General features: G+C 37.0%; 1 protein-coding gene across 1 annotated transcript in view; it reads left to right on the top strand.

Moving 5' to 3' along the window:
* The window catches only part of RELN (reelin), a 673,979-nt gene that overhangs the window by 477,272 nt on the left and 179,850 nt on the right, over positions 1–16,857 (top strand). Inside the window, exons 21-22 of the mRNA XM_066238313.1 lie at positions 1,168–1,360; positions 2,185–2,297. Coding sequence (XP_066094410.1) covers positions 1,168–1,360; positions 2,185–2,297 — 306 coding nt within the window. The remainder of the gene's footprint in view (positions 1–1,167; positions 1,361–2,184; positions 2,298–16,857) is intronic.

The raw sequence follows: 16,857 nt of genomic DNA, 5'->3' as shown, positions 1-16,857 counted from the left end.
AAGAAGACAGTAACTTCAATAGGTGAAAACAGGCATGCCATCCAGGTCTATCTGTATCTTTTAAAAGACTTACACTAAAGCTAAATGAGTAAATCCAGCTAGCCCATATCAATTACGTCCCATTGGTGAGAACTCATTGGTGGACATAGGTCAATCTCTCATTTACTTAAACTAGAAGAGAGACTGTGGGTGGCAACTCGACCCGCCTATACGACAACATCTGCCACCACTCCTGATGGAGATATTCATGCTAAGTAAAAAATGTTATCTCTATTTAGCTGTTCTCATTTTGCCTCGTGTCCTTTTATGTAATTTTTATCGTTTCATTCTTTGTGTCTTGGTACCTTTAAAAACTCGAGAAAGCTCATAGAGCACATACTTCTCTTCAGGTTTAAATACTTCCTCTCTTCTTCCAAGTTCGTGGTTAATATGTAACCATGAAGAAGGTAGGTACAGGCAATATTTATAAAATATAGCATTTTTTTATGTTTCTTTGTAGAATTTAGAGGACACCAAACCATCTCAGCAGGGAGAAATTTACAAGGAGCTGATTGTGAAATTAATTATTTTTAAACATCAAAAGAAGACTGGTTGGCTACCTCATTACCTTTCTCATAAAGGGCACAATAGTATTTTTGTTCTATGTTGATTTATTTTGTCATATTTCTAAAAATTATACATTGACCCTTATTAACTGCCGTGAAAATGTGTCCCACTCTCAAACACAGCCACTGAAAATATCTGGTGAATTTTCTTTATGCATAATTTTGCGGATTTTTTAAAACTTAATTATCATATGCCTGTCAATTTGATTAATTACCTTTATAAATATTTGAAATAAAGATAATCTGTCAAGTGGCTATACCAGTTTACTTAAGCATTACATTTTCCCTACAGTTTGACATTGAAGTGGTTACCAATTACCGTTATCAGTAAACTAGCAGATTTCATGTTTTATAAAATTGACTTTGAGTTTAGGATTAATTCCTAGGATAGATTCCAAGAAATGAGATTAATGAGTCAAAGGGTTGATATTCCTGAGCAATGTGTGAGTGAGGTGAGTACCCATTTTCAAGTACATTTGACAACTCTAGGTAGTCTTTTAAATATATTTTCCCCTAATACATTGCTGTTCTTAATTTTCTGATTTCCATCTCTCTCTTTCAGTTTTACAGGAGATTCTAAACTTGCCTCAAGCATGCGCTATGTGGAAACCCAATCAATGCAGATAGGAGCATCCTATATGATTCAGTTCAGTTTGGTGATGGGCTGTGGACAGAAATACACTCCACACATGGACAACCAGGTGAAACTGGAGTATTCAACCAACCACGGCCTCACCTGGCACCTCGTCCAAGAAGTAAGTCTCTTTTCTCTGAAGCTTGTGATAGGTGGCCTCTTACTTTTTGCATAGAAAGCAAAGAATTGCAATTCTAAAAGTTTATTTGGTTGAAAAAGAACAATGTTGGGGGCGAATAAAGGGTGACGGTAAAAAAAAAAGAAAAGAAAAAGAACAATGTTACTTATAACAGAATAAAGTAAGCAGTAAATTATAAGGATGTCACATTCTGTCCTGTCAGATACTAAAGGGTAATTGAAAATGAAAAAGAAATGGGAATTACTTCAAAGCTGGATACTCTAGCATGGTGTCTTGAATATTATTTTCTCTAACCCTCTTCCTCTATAAATTTGTGTTTCTTTTTTCCCTATAGCATGTCTTTATCTGTTCTAAGTCTCTCTATCTGTAGGTAGACCTTAAGAATATGGTGTCTCTTACCTTAAAAAAACAAAAAAGGAAATGCACAGGTTCAGTTTCTTGGAATAAAATCTATTTCTTTATATATACATACTGATAATCTGATGTTGCAATACATGTATAAATATCATAGTAAAATAAAGTACTTTACTAAATCCCAGTGTTAACAATAACAGGTCAAAAACTAAATCTTAATCCATTTCTATTTTTACATGTGAGATTTGGGAGACATTTAATTCCATTGTAGCATCTTGTTTCTGTTATTTCCCAAATATTTTAGCTTCACAAAAGAAAAAATCATGGACTGCATTCTTATTGCCAATGGTTAATATTATGACATTAGATCTTTTTCACTTATGAGGAGTAAGGGACAACATTGCCCCTGAAGGAAATAGAAGCTGTTTGATTTTTGCCTGCCTCTCTTTTAGGAATGCCTTCCAAGTATGCCGAGTTGTCAGGAGTTTACATCAGCAAGTATCTACCATGCCAGTGAGTTCACACAGTGGAGAAGAGTTATAGTGCTTCTTCCCCAGAAAACATGGTGAGAGACATTTTTAGATATGGCTGTCACACTAATGTTTACCATCTCTGTTAGTGTAAGTTGAATAAGAAAAAACATTAAGCACAATGGCAAGATCATTCATAGTTTTGTCATAAAAAGACCCAGATCTTCCTTTTATACTGAGAATATTTGAAAAATAGAGTTAATGAAATTTGGTTTTCAAACTGTCCTAGATTTTTCTGATCTTCCTTCTAACACCAACTTTGCTTATTATGGGAGAACTCAATGAGCGTTATCCTTTAGGGTTAACACATACAGGGGACTGATACAAGAATCTAAAAACTTCTATGTCAAGATAGTTTGGATTGCAAGGTTGTTTTCTTGTTAAGCCCTATGTTTTATTTCAAAAGCTTAATATACACTTTTTCTTTTCTATTCACATTCTTTTGGTAACAATAAAAATTATCTCCCAGAAAGCAGAAGCCTAAGTACCCAGGGATAAAATTAAGCATTTAATAATGTGAAAGAGAAAAACACATCCTCCCACACACACAGATGTTAGATGTTTTCATTTTAGATTGATCACTTTGAGCACTGCGTGAGGAAGAGGTGATAGGAGAAAAAGTGAACACAGGGAGACCAGATAGGGAGTTTCAGACATTTGATGTTTAGGTATTTCGAGGTATGATTATAGCAGACATGGAAACAGCCATCATTGGTGAAATATGTGTTATTTGAATAGCTCTTGCTGATGAACTTTATGGGGCTATGATAGAAAGGAATAAAAAACAATTTCTAAATTCTTGACCTGGGAAAATTGTAGAATGGTAGTACCACTAACTGAGATGGGAAAGACTGGAAGAGGAATAGATTTGGGGCAAGAAATTAAGAGTTCTGTTTTTGATGGATGATAAAAGGTAAAGGGGGGAATATAGTCAATAATAGCATAATGACTGCACAGCGACGTGGTTACTAGATCTACTGTGGTGATAACATCGTACGACATATAAATGTTGTAACACCTAAAGCTCATACCACATTATGTGCCTACTGTACTTTAATTGTGATGTGAAGTTTGAGATACTTATCCCCCAAGCAGAACTTTCAAAAAGCCAATTAGACTTATTAATCAGGAGCTTAAAAAAGAGCTTTGGGCTGAAGAGTTAAACACTGTGAGTACTATTTAAAGCCATGGGACAGGATGAGTTCACCAAAGAAAGAACTTTGGACTAGAAATTAGAAGGCCTCTGAGTTATCAGTATGTCTCTGCCAGTGATCAATTAACCACATTATTTTAACTGTTCACACTTCTTCAAGCATGTTCCTTACAAGTATAATGATGTTTCATTAGTTGATCTTATAGGTCCCTCACAGTTCTAGAACTGTAAGATACTATCATTCTTGTAATAGAAAAATCATGTAAGAGGCAGGAATTATATTTTCTATGGTATCTGCCTTCCAACAGCTCTTTTATAAAGAGGAAATTAGTAAATAAACCCTTCTTAGATTATTTTATATAAAAGTTAGGCTCTACATAAAAAAAATTGACTAATAACCTAGAATTACTATATTATATATTCTTTAGTTGAAGATTGAATTACTACTGTATTATATAAGAATGCCTTCGTGATTATTTTTAAGAATTCATCATTATGTCAGTTGGATGCTTGAAATTTGATTTCCATAGATTTTTTTATATCCAACTGTGAGCAATTTTCTGGATACTCTATTCATGCTTTGTATAACAAGTTGTCACTTTCACTAACATCCTACTTTTTTATGTCTATACTGGGAATATAATCAAGACATATTTAATTTCAATGACATTCCAAGCACATCTATTACAATACAAAAACATCAAACAATTAAAATACCGGTCAAATTTGGTACAAAGCTATTGAGGGGTTTTTTTTCATTATTTCATCATTAAATATATTACCCTCATTATTGAAACACCACTGATTTATTTTTGATCATTGACATGTGGGATACAGTTTCAAAATCATGATGGTAACATAGTATTGATAGTATACTTTAGAGATGTCTTTTTATCACCAGAAATGTTAAAAGTTATTCTTTTCAAACTAAATTTATTGGGTTGACATTGATTAATAAAATTATGTATGTGTCAGGTGTACTATCCCAAGTCAAATATTTCATTACCATAAATTTGACCCCTTTTATCCTTTCCTACTCAGGTGACCACCATACTGTTGTCTGTGTCTAGATTTTGTTTGTCTTCTTTGTTCATTTGTTAGTTTGTTCTTTATCCCACATATGAGTGAAATCATATGGTAGTTGACTTTTTTCTGTCTGATTTATTTCACTTAGCATAATAGTCTCAAGATCTCTCCATCTTGTCACAAATGGCAGTATTTCATCCTTTGTTATGGCTAAGTAGTATTTCATTGTATATATGTTCCACATCTTCTTTTTTCAGTCATCTATTAAAGGACACTTAGGTTGTTTCTGTGTCTTGGCCAACATGAATAACAGTGCCATGAACATAAGGGTACATATGTCTTTACAAATTAATGTTTGCAAATTTTTTGGATAAAAACTCAGAAGAGGGGTTGCTGGGTCATATGGTAACCCTATTCTTAATTGAGTTTTTTTAAATTTATTGGGGTGACATTGGTTAATAAAATTACTTGGTTTCAAGTGTACAATTCTTTAATATATTATCTGTATGTTGTATTGTGTATTCAGCACCCCAAATTATGTCTCCTCCCATCACCATCCATCCCTCCCTACCCTCGTTATCTCCCCCCACCCCCTTCTTTTCCTCTGGTAATCACTCAACTGAGGTTTGGTTTTTGTTTTGTTTTATGAAAAGCCTCAATATTGTTTCCTATAGTAACTGTACCAGTTAACATTCCCATTAGTAGTGAATACAGGTTCCTTTTTCTCCATAACCGCTCTAATGTCATGTCGATAATAGCTATTCTAACAGGTATGAGGTGTATATCTTGTAGTTTTTATTTGTATTACCCTAATAGCCAGTGACATTGAGCATCTTTTCATATATCTGTTAGCCATTTGTATTTCTTCCTGGGAGAAGTATTTGTTCAGGTCCTCTGCCCATTTTCTAATTGGATTGTTTGGGTTTTTTGGTCTTGAATTGTATGAGTTATTTATAAATTTTGGATATTAACCTCCCATCAGAAGTGTTATTTTCGAATATTCTCTCCCATTTGGTTGCTTGTCTTTTTCTTTTGTTAACTGTTGCTGTACAGAAGATTTTTAGTTTGATATAGCCTCATTCTTCCTTTGCCGTTGAGGCCAAATTCATAAAATCTCCTTTAAGACCAAGGTCCATAAGTTTAGTACCTTTGTTTTTTCTATGTAATTTATTATTTCAGATCTTATATATAGGTCTTTAATCCATTTTGAATTAATTTTTGTATGTGATGACAAATAACAGTCTAGTTTCATTCTTTTGGATGTGACTTCCAATTTTCCCAGCACCATTTATTTGCTAGTATTTTGCTTAGTATTTTAACATCTGTATTCATTAGAGATATTGGTCTGTAGTTTTCTTTTTTGTGCCATCCTTGCCTGGTTTTGGTATGAGGGTTATGTTGGCCTCATAAAATGTGTTTGGAAGTATTGCTTCTTCTTCAATTTTTTGGAAGACTTTCAGTAGAATAGGAACCAAGTCTTCTTTGAATGTTTGATAAAATAGCCGTCAGGGTCTGGACTTTTATTTTTGGGGAGGTTTTTAATGGTTTTTTCTATTTCTTCTCTACTAATAGGTCTGTTTAGGCTTTCTGCTTCTTCTTGACTCAGTCTAGGAAGGTTGTATTGTTCTAGGAATTTATCCATTTCTTCTAGGTTGTTGAATTTAGTGGCATAAAGTTTTTCATAGTATTCTACAATAATTCTTTGTATATCTACGGTGTCCGTGGTGATTTCTCCTCTTTCATTTTGGATTTTGTTTATATGAGTTCTTTCTCTTTTTTCCTTGGTAAGTCTTGCCAAGGGTTTGTCAATTTTGTTGATCTTTTCAAAGAACCAGCTCCTTGTTCTATTAATTTTTTCTATAGTTTTTCTGTTCTCTATTTCATTTATTTCTGCTCTGATTTTTATTATCTCCTTTCTTCGGCTGGTTTTGGGTTGTCTTTGTTCTTCTTTTTCTAGTTCCTTAAGGTGTGAAGTTAAGTGGTTCACTTGGGCTCTCTCTTGTTTGTTCATATATACCTGAAGTGATATGAACTTCCCTCTTATCACTGCTTTTGCTGCATCCCATAGATTCTGATATGTTGTATTGCTATTTTCATTTATCTGTATATATCTTTTGATCTCTGCACTTATTTCTTCTTTGACCCATTCATTTTTTTTTCTTTTTCTGAAGCTGGAAATGGGGAGAGACAGTCAGACAGACTCCCGCATGCGCCCGACTGGGATCCACCTGGCACGCCCACCAGGGGGCGACGCTCTGCCCACCAGGGGGCGATGCTCTGCCCCTCCGGGGCATTGCTCTGTTGCGACCAGAGCCACTCTAGTGCCTGGGGCAGAGGCCAAGGAGCCATCCCCAGTGCCCGGGCCATCTTTGTTCCAATGGAGCCTCGCTGCGGGAGGGGAAGAGAGAGACAGAGAGGAAGGAGAGGGGGAGGGGTGGAGAAGCAAATGGGCGCTTCTCTTGTGTGCCCTGGCCGGGAATCGAACCTGGGACTTCTGCACACCAGGCCGATGCTCTACCGCTGAGCCAACCGGCCAGGGCTGACCCATTCATTTTTTAAAAGTATGTTGTTTAGTTTCCACATTTTTGTGGGATTGATTTTTTTCCTCTTTTTTGCAATTGAATTCTAGTTTCAAGGCTTTATGATCAGAAAATATGCTAGGTACAACTTCGATTTTTCTGAATTTGCTGATGTTGTTTTTGTGGCCCAACATGTGGTCAATTCTTGACAATGATCCTTGTACACTGGAGAAAAATGTATACTCAGTCACTTTGGGATGAAATGTCCTGTAGATGTCTATCATATCCAGGTGCTCTAGTGTTTTGTTTAAGGCCACTATATCTTTGTTGATTCTCTGTTTGGATGACTGATCTAGAGCCGTCAGCAGTGTATTGAGGTCTCCAAGTATGATTATATTTTTGTCAGTAGCTGTCTTATATATTTTGGTGCTCCTTGGTTTGGTGCATATATATTAAGAATTGTTATGTCTTCTTGATTCAGTGTCCCGTTAGCCATTATGAAATGGTCATTTTTGTCTCTGAGTACTTTTGCTGTCTTGTAGTCAGCATTATCAGATATGAGTATTGCTACGCCTGCTTTTTTTTTTGGATGTTATTTTCTTGGAGTATTGTTTTCCAGCCTTTCACTTTGAATTTGTTTTTATCCTTGTTACTTAGATGAGTTTCTTGTAGGCAGCATACAATTGGATTTTCTTTTTTAATCCATTCTGCTACTCTGTGCCTTTTTATTGGTGAGTTTAATCCATTTACATTTAGTGTAATTGACACTTGTGAGTTCCCTATTGCCATTTTATAGATTGCTTTCTGTTAGTTTTGTGTCTTATTTGATCCTTCTCTTTCATTTTTCTATCTTTTGTTTTTATTTGGTTGTATTCCATACATCTTTCCTCTGTTGCTATCTTTTTTAAATCATGTGCTTCCATGGTGGTTTTTTCAATGGTGGTTACCTTTAAGTAATGAAAAGGGTTCCTACCCTGTTCATTGTAGTTTGTTTTTTGTGTTTTTTTTAAAGGGACAGAGAGAGAGTCAGAGAGAGGGATAGACAGGCAGGAACGGAGAGAGATGAGAAGCATCAATCATTAGTTTTTCGTTGTGACACCTTAGTTGTTCATTGATGCTTTCTCATATGTGCCTTCAGCGGGCCTTCAGCAGACCGAGTAACCCCTTGCTTGAGCCAGCGACCTTGGGTCCAAGCTGGCGAGCTTTTTGCTCAAGCCAGATGAGCCCACACTCAAACTGGCAACCTTGGGGTCTCGAACCTGGGTCCTCCGCATCCCAGTCTGATGCTCTATCCACTGCTCAACCGCCTGGTCAGGCCCCAGCACCATTTATTAAAGAGGCTTTCTTTTCTTGCTTTCTTTTCTTTCTTTCTTTCTTTCTTTCTTTCTTTCTTTCTTTCTTTCTTTCTTTCTTTCTTCCTCTTTCTTTCTTTCTTACTTTCTTTTTTTTATTTAGTGAGAGGAGGGGAGGCAGAGACAGACTCCTGCATGCGCCTGACCAGGATCCACCTGGCAAGCCCTCTAGGGGCAGTGGTCTGCCCATCTGGGGACCTTGCTCCATTGCAATTGGAGCCATTTTATAGTGCCTAAGGTGAAGGCCATGGAGCTATCCTCATGCCCAGGGCCAACTTGCTATAATTGAGCCTTGGCTGCAGGAGGGGAGGAGAAGAAAGAGAGAGAGAGAGAGAAGCAAGAGAGGGAGGGGTGGAGAAGCAGATGGTCTTCATGTGCCCTGATTGGGATTCGAACCCAGGACACCCACATACCAGGCCGATGCTCTACCACTAAGCCAACCTGCCAGGGCCGAAGCTTTCTTTTCTTCATTTTATGGTGTTGGTTCCTTTGTTGAAAATTATTATCCCATATACATGTGGTTTTATTTCTGGGTCTCAATTCTATTCCATTGTTCTGTGTCAGTTTTCTGCCACACTTTGCTGTTTTGATTATTGTTGCTTTTTAGTATAATTTGAAGTCAGGGAGTGTGATACCTCTAGTTTTATTCTTCTTTCACAAGATTACTTGATCTATTCAGGGTCTTTTGTGGTTCCATACAAATCTGATTTTTTCTTCTATGTCTTTAAAAATGCCATTGGGATTTTCATGGGGCTTGCATTAAATCAGTATATTGCCTTGGGTGATATGATCATATTAGTTATGCTGATACTTTTAATCCATGAACACAAAATATCTTTCTGTCTTTGTGTCTTTGATTTGTTTTTTAAGATGCTTTATAGTTTTCAGTGTATAGGTCCTTCACAGTCTTTGTTAAATTTATTCTTAGGTATTTTATTCTTTTTGTTGTAATTGCAAAAGTTTTTTTTTTTCATTTCTTTTCTAAAATTTCATTGTTAGTATATAAGAATGCAATGAATTTTTGTATGTTTATCTTGTGTCCTGCAACTTTGCTGTATTTGTTTTTTGTTTCTAATAGTTTTTTGGTGAAGTCTTAAGGGTTTTCTGTCTAAAGAATTAGTCTGCCAACAGTGTCTATTTTACTTCTTTCTTTCCAATTTGTATACCTTTTAATTTCTTTCTCTTGTCTGATTGCTCTGGTTAGGACTTTTATAGCAAGTTGTAAGAATGGTGAGAGTGAGCATCCTTGTCTTGTTTCTGATGTTAGAGGATAAGCTTTCAGTTTTTTACCATTAAATATGATATTAGCTGAAAGTTTGTCATATATGGCCTTTATTATATTAGAGTACTTTCCTTCTATTTCCATTTTATTGAATGTTTTCATCATAATCAGATGTTCTATCAAGTGCTCTTTCTGCACCTATTGATAAAGTTATATAGTTTCTATCCTTTGTTAATGTGCTGTATGACATTGATCGATTTGCATATGTTGAACCATCCTTGTGCCCTGGGATGAACCCCACTTGATCCTGATGTATTTTATTTATTGTATATGATCTGCTAGTATTTTGTTTAGGATTTATGCATCTATATTCATCAGATATATTGGTCTGTATTTTTCTTTTATTATGTTAGCCTTGCCAGGTTTTGGTATCAGGGTTATATTGGCCTCGTAAAATGCATTAAGAAGTATTGACTCTTCTTCAGTTTTTTTGGAAGAATTTGAGAAGGGTAGGTATTAAATCTTCTTTGAATGTTTGGTAGAATTCACTAGTGAAGCCATCTGGTCCTGGACTTTTACTTTTAGGGATATTTTTGAAAATTTACTTACGGTTGACCAGTCTATTTAGATTTTCCAGTTCTTCATGATTCAGTCTAGGAAGCATACATATAATTTTAAAACTTGTTAATTTCTTATAGGTTATTGAATTGGGTAGCATATAGTCTTTCGTGGTATTCTTGTATAATCCTTTGAATTTCTGTGGTCTTCATAGCAACTTCTTTTTCATTTCTGATTTTATTTATTTGAGTCTTTTACCTTTTTTTTTAGTAAGTCTAGCCAGAGGTTTGTCAATTTTATTAATCTTTTCAAAGAACCATCTCTTTGGTGTATTAATTTTTTGTATTGTCTTTTTGTTCTCTATTTCATTTAATTCTTTAATTTTTTATTTTTTCTAATTATTTTATTTCCTTTCTTCTGCTGACTTTGGGCTGCACTTCTTATTCTTTTCCCAGTTCTTTAAATGTAATATTAGGTTCTTTGTTTGAGGTTTTTATTGCTTCTTATTGCTGCTTTTGCTGAATCCAAAAGTTTTGGTATGTCATATGGTCATTCTCATTTGTCTTTGTATATCTTTTGATCTCTGCTTTTGTTTCCTCTTTGACCCAGTTGATTTTTAGTAGCATGTTGTTTGATTTCCACATAATTGTGATTTTTCCTGTGTCTTATTTCTCCTTTCTTTAGGATAAGTTTGCTGGATATATTTTTCTTAGCTGGTAATTTCTCTTTTAATTGCTTGAATTTTTTATTTTAGTCTTTCCTAGCTTGTAGAGTTCTGCTAAAAAAATACCCAGTGATAATCTAATGAGGTTTCTTTTATATGTTACTATCTTATTTTCCTTGGATGCCTTGAAAAGTCTTCCTTTGTCATTAATTTTTGACATTTATAATTGATTGTTAAGGAAGAGAGGGAGAGAAACTGATTTGTTGTTCCACTTATATGTACATTCTTGTACATGCCCTGACTAGTGGTTGAACCCACAACCGTGGCATAAAAGGACAATACTCTAATCAATTGAGCTACCTGGCCAGGCCAATTTTTGATAGTTTTAATATAATGTGCCTCAGAGAAGTCCTTTTCAGATTAAGATAATTAAGTGTGCTGGATTCAAAGATCCAGCTCTTCCCATAGGTTTGGGAAGTTTTCGTCAACTCTTTGTTTGAATAGGCTGTTTTCTTCTCTCTCTCTCTCCTTCAGACATATCCATTATTCTTGTATTGCTCTCTCTTATGGTACCAGATAGTTCTCTAGATCAGTGGTTTCCAACCCCCAGTCCATAGACCTGTGCCAGTCCACCAGAAATTTTGTGCTGGTCCACAAAAGAGTTAATCACCCTGATGTTATGTAAAGATTATAGAGTCTATAGTCATTTGGTCTTTAATCTTCACACATCAGGCTAAAAAAACACTGCTCTAAATAGAAGAGTTATTTCATTATTTGACTCTCAAGTCTCTTTCTTTTTCCATCTATATAATTTCTAGATTTCTATCTTCAGTATCACTAATTCACCAGCTGGTCACTATTTCCTAAGCTCACTAATTCATTCTTTATCTCTTTTGTTGAGTTCTTTAGCTCTAGAATTCCTTTTTCTTTTTTCAAGTTTCAATGTCTTTGGTAAAGTATTCCTTTTATTTACTGATTTTATTTGTGAGTTTGTTTAACCTGCCTATCTGTGTTTTCTTGTATTTCATTGAGTTTTTCACAACTGCAGTCTCTGTCACTTAAATCACATACTTCTATGTCTTTAAATTTCTTTTCTGGAGATATTTTATATTCTTTATGAGCTGCCCCATTACCTTGGGTATTCATGGAATTTGATAGATTCTTTCTCTGACTAGGATATGGTAATGAAATCTGCTTCTTTTTTTATGAGTGGCACTTCTCTATTTCATAGGTTGGTAAGAAGTATTTCTTCTGTTTACCAGAAGGTGGCGCTGAACACAAGTTCTTTTAGGAAGACCTGCAGTGTTCTGGCTTCTGAAGTCTCCACTGGGCAGTGGCAAATGTCCTGTATTCCCTGGGGAGATGGGTGTCTCCCTGTGGCAAGGTGGCCTTAGTCTGAATGCACCACACCCATAGGGGAATGTGGTGGGTGATGGGGTTCCAATCTCCGCACCGTCACCTACACCAGGCTCTGCTGGCATGCAGCTATGATGGGTTGGAGTGAACTGAGCTGTGTAAGACCAGCTGGTGCATTTGTGGCTTTGCTCTCCCGGTAATGAGACTCTCAAACCTTAGCTCCTCCTGGTTATCTGCACCCATCACTGGGATTAGCCACATCGTGTGCCTGCCACTGCCTCTCCAGTTCTCCAGCTCTATGGCCCATACACACCGCTACAACTTCTTCTGGGGCCCACTGCCCTGGGAGGGTGCAGGGAGGCAGCCAGGCACCATGGCTTTGATTTCCTGCTGGGCAGTGGCGGCCACCCGACACCCCCATCGCTCCTCTGTGCTGCACTGGGCTCCACACCCCCAGCAGTACCCATCCATCACTCAGGCAAGAACACTTACTGCAGAGAGTCATTCCATAAACTATTATTCTTAATTCACATAGTATTGTTCTTTATCAAAAAAACAAACAAAAACCTCTACAGATTATTTTATATTCAGATGTTTATTGCATTGTTCTTTCTTAGCTTAAAAAATAGACCACTGAGCCAGAAAAGATCTGTTCTCATCCATATTTATTAGCTTAAGGGTAATTGACCCTTAAAGTTTTTTGTTCCAGCACAGTGCCTGCTGCATAGTTGGGGTGCTCATTAAATGTTGGAAAATTAAATAGGATTTTAATTCAATATGCCTAAATCAACTAAAAAGATGTTTTATTATGAGGTATTTCTTTTTGAAAACAGAAAATAAATCTACTAGATTATTCCTCTACCATTTGCCTTAAAGTACATGTAAGTAAATAATTGAATTCTACTTTTCCAAATTTCTTTCAAATCCCTGGGTAAAGAAAGTCAAAATATTTTTTGAAAACAAACAATCCTATAGAATATTGGTTTTAATATTCCTACTAATACTTAAACATTATTGCTATATTTTTAAAAAAATAGTGTTCAGCTGGTTTTTGTTTTTGTATCTATAATGTTTAAGAGCTCTGCTACCAGGATAAACTACATTTATTCTTCTTGACACTCTTGATAATTTTATGTACTGTATTCATTTCAAACTTCTGCAAATACCATGTTCTTCTCAAGCACCAGGGTAAGGGAGTGCAGTTTAATTTGAAGCAGTATTTCTTTTGGCAAATCTTCGTGCTACTGTTTTGATTCAAGCATGCGCAACTATAAATTGAAAGCATACAAGCAAATGTGATCCCTGCATTATCAAAGAGCTGTTAACTTCAGAAATGTTCTAGGAAGGACAACTCAGAGTGGAAATATTTAATACATATACACCTGCTCAGAGAAGTGTTATTGTATATGAACTGAGCATTTGTTACCCAAAGAAAATTAATTTTGTTTTTATGAGAGACATTTACATAAGAACAGGGTCTAATGAGGCAGAAACAGCTGTCAGTTGCTGACTTTATAAAAAAATCAACACATAAAGACTGAATGAGTTTCAGAATAGTGTAATTACAGTAACTCTGAAGGTGGAAAGTACAATGTCTAGTCAGCCCTCATTTACTTTGATTCCTCAGGTTACCTGACTATCAAGAGATGACTCAGTGTTATTTCAGTCTAGAAGTTTATGTAGGGGAAAGGGGGATCAAATAAATAAAAGACCGTCAAGTTTTGTTGCTTTTGGGAATCCATAGAGTTTGGATTTTAAATGCAAGTCAACTTCATTTTATGATTCACACAACAGTAGTTCAACTTTCAGACTCAATCCAAAATATATAAGAACATGAGAAAGAAAGAGAGAAAATTGGCAAATTTAGTATTTGTATTGCCTGACCAGGTGGTAACACAGTGGATAAAGTGTTGGCCTAGGATGCAGAGGACCCAGGTTTGAAACCCCGAGATCGCCGGCTTGAGTGCAGGCTCATCCAGCTTGAGCACAGTGTTGCTGGATTGAGCATGGAATATAGACATAACCCCATGGTCTCTGGCTTGAGCCCGAAGATCTCTAGCTTGAACCCAAGGTTGGGTTTGAACAAGGAATCACTGGCTCACCTCGAGCCCCCTGGTCAAAGAATGTATGAGAAAGCAATCAATAAACTAAGGAGCTGCAACAAAGAATTGATGCTTCTCATCTCTCTCCCTTCCTGTCTGCCTGCCCCCATCTGTCCCTCTCTCTGTCTCGCTCCCTGTCTCTGTCTCACTCACTAAAAAAAAAATCAAAAAAAGCATTTGTATTGAGGGCAATATTTATTAGTGGTGCAGCTGCAAGTCAGTGACATCACACCTTGTGTTCTCATGTGTGACCAGCTAGAGATTGCTCACACAGATAATTTTTTTCTCTCCCTAAATATGAATCCAGTGTCTGACCTCTTTTTACTTCCTTTTCTGTTAATTAACATCAGCATATTAAACTGTGGGATTGTAATTTTAAGTGGAATTATTCACTTTAAGCTTTTTATTTTTTTTTTTCTCTTCAGTTTAACCCTTTTGGTGCTATTTTTTTTTTTTTCATTTTTCTGAAGCTGGAAACGGGGAGAGACAGGCAGACAGACTCCCGCATGCGCCCGACCGGGATCCACCCGGCACGCCCACCATGGGGCGATGCTCTGCCCACCAGGAGGCGATGCTCTGCCCATCCTGGGCGTCGCCATGTTGCGACCAGAGCCACTCTAGCGCCTGAGGCAGAGGCCACAGAGCCATCCCCAGCGCCCGGGCCATCTTTGCTCCAATGGAGCCTTGGCTGCGGGAGGGGAAGAGAGAGAGAGGAAAGCGCGGTGGAGGGGTGGAGAAGCAAATGGGCGCTTCTCCTGTGTGCCCTGGCCGGGAATCGAACCCGGGTCCTCCGCACACTAGGCCAACGCTCTACCGCTGAGCCAACCGGCCAGGGCTATTTTTTTTTTAATAATGTTATTTTTAATGGGGCGACATCAATAAATCAGGATACATATATTCAAAGATAACAACTCCAGGTTATCTTGTCGTTCACTTATGTTGCATACCCATCACCTAAAGTAAGCTTTTTATTTTAAAGAAATACTTTTTCAAGAGTTTATAAGACACATGTGGCCCTAGCCGGTTGATTCAGGAATAGAGTCTCGGCCTGGCATGCAGATATCCCAGGTTTGATTTCCAGTCAGGGCACACAGGAGAAGCACCTATCTGCTTCTCCACCCCTCCCCTTCTCGCTTCTCTCTCTTTCTTTTCCCTTCCTGCAGCCATGGCTCTATTGGAGCAAGTTGGCCCCAGGTCTGAGAATGGCTCCATGGCCTCCTCCACCTCAGACACTAAGAAGAGCTCTGTTGCTGAGCAACAGAGCAATGCCTCAAGAGAGCAGAGCATCACCCCCTGGTGGGCTTGCCGAGTGGATCCTGGTTGGGGCACATGCAGGAGTCTGTCTCTGCCTCCTCTCCTCTCACTTAATTAAAAAAAAAAAAGACACATGTATGGATCAGTTTACTTAGAAAAAGAATTTAGAATGTGTTTACGTATGACTCTTCGGAAGCATAAACAAACAGGGAAATCTAGGACAGGTTTCTGAAACCTTTCAGCTCCATTCTAATGTTTGAAATACCAAAACTTCAAAATAATGCATGCCATAGGGTTCATGGAGGCATGTGACTATAAGGAAAATAAACCATCACCTTGGTCAACAGACCACCGAAGCAACCATGAAATTTGTGAGCTGGAAAGGACCTTAGAAATCAGTTTGCCTAAGCCCTTTATTTGAGAGGTGAGTAACAAGAAGCCCCTGAAGACTTAAATTTCTCACTAAAGGTCACACAGATGATAAATTGCAGAGCCAAGGTCCTGGAGGTCAGGTCCCATTACTCCTAGAACATTCTTCACTTCATTGCTTACAGAAGTCGGAGATAGGCTGCCCTTTTCTGACCTGTCACTCCACTCATTGACTCATTTTTTTAGCAGACTATTTACACATATTTTTTTCTCTGTTCCTGCACAATCTATTGACACAAAAGATATCTCTGTCCCCAAAAGAACTCTCAGTCTAGTTACCAGTGGCCCTAGACTTGACTTAGATTATAATGAATTTTAAATATATTTAGCCATCTATCCTTTTCTTGACAGAGGTGCACGAGTCTAAATTTACTTCTTTTCTGTAAGGCTCTATGCTCTAAGACAATGTACCTATTTTTAGAGTAGGCTTTTCTAAAAACCATTTCTTAATGGGACTGTGGAAATTGTGATGGCTTTTAGGTTATAAGTATAAACTATTTCCATAGAGGAGTTACACCTGTCTCATTGTATGTACGATGACAAGCTCTGATAAGCAGCAAACCTGTGTTAGGGGGTGCCCCTCAGTGAATATGGAATTATCCTACTAGAAATAAAAATGCAACCTATTAGCCACAGATCATTGACAAAATAAACAGTGAGGGCTTAGTCTGGATTTTAACAGTCTGTTATGTACTTGGGAAATATTTACTACATGGGTAATTGATGCAGTAGACTTTAATGGATCATTCAAAGCCATTAAAAGCAAGTGTGTCTGTAGACTGTGTGTTTGGGGAAGGTTTAGTCAATGCAACTGAGCATCCACATTAATTCTACAGGGTATTTTGTTTGTTTTCTTTCCTTTTTTTCACTTTGACCAAAAAGAAGTAATTATGAATTCTTGAAAATTTCCTGAGGTGAAAAATATGATGTAATTTTAAAAGAATTTTTTTATGATTATCA

The sequence above is a fragment of the Saccopteryx bilineata genome, chromosome 7 (genome assembly GCF_036850765.1).
Source record: "Saccopteryx bilineata isolate mSacBil1 chromosome 7, mSacBil1_pri_phased_curated, whole genome shotgun sequence".
NCBI classification, from domain to species: Eukaryota; Metazoa; Chordata; class Mammalia; order Chiroptera; family Emballonuridae; genus Saccopteryx; species Saccopteryx bilineata.
This window is presented reverse-complemented; position numbering and strand designations above follow the sequence as displayed.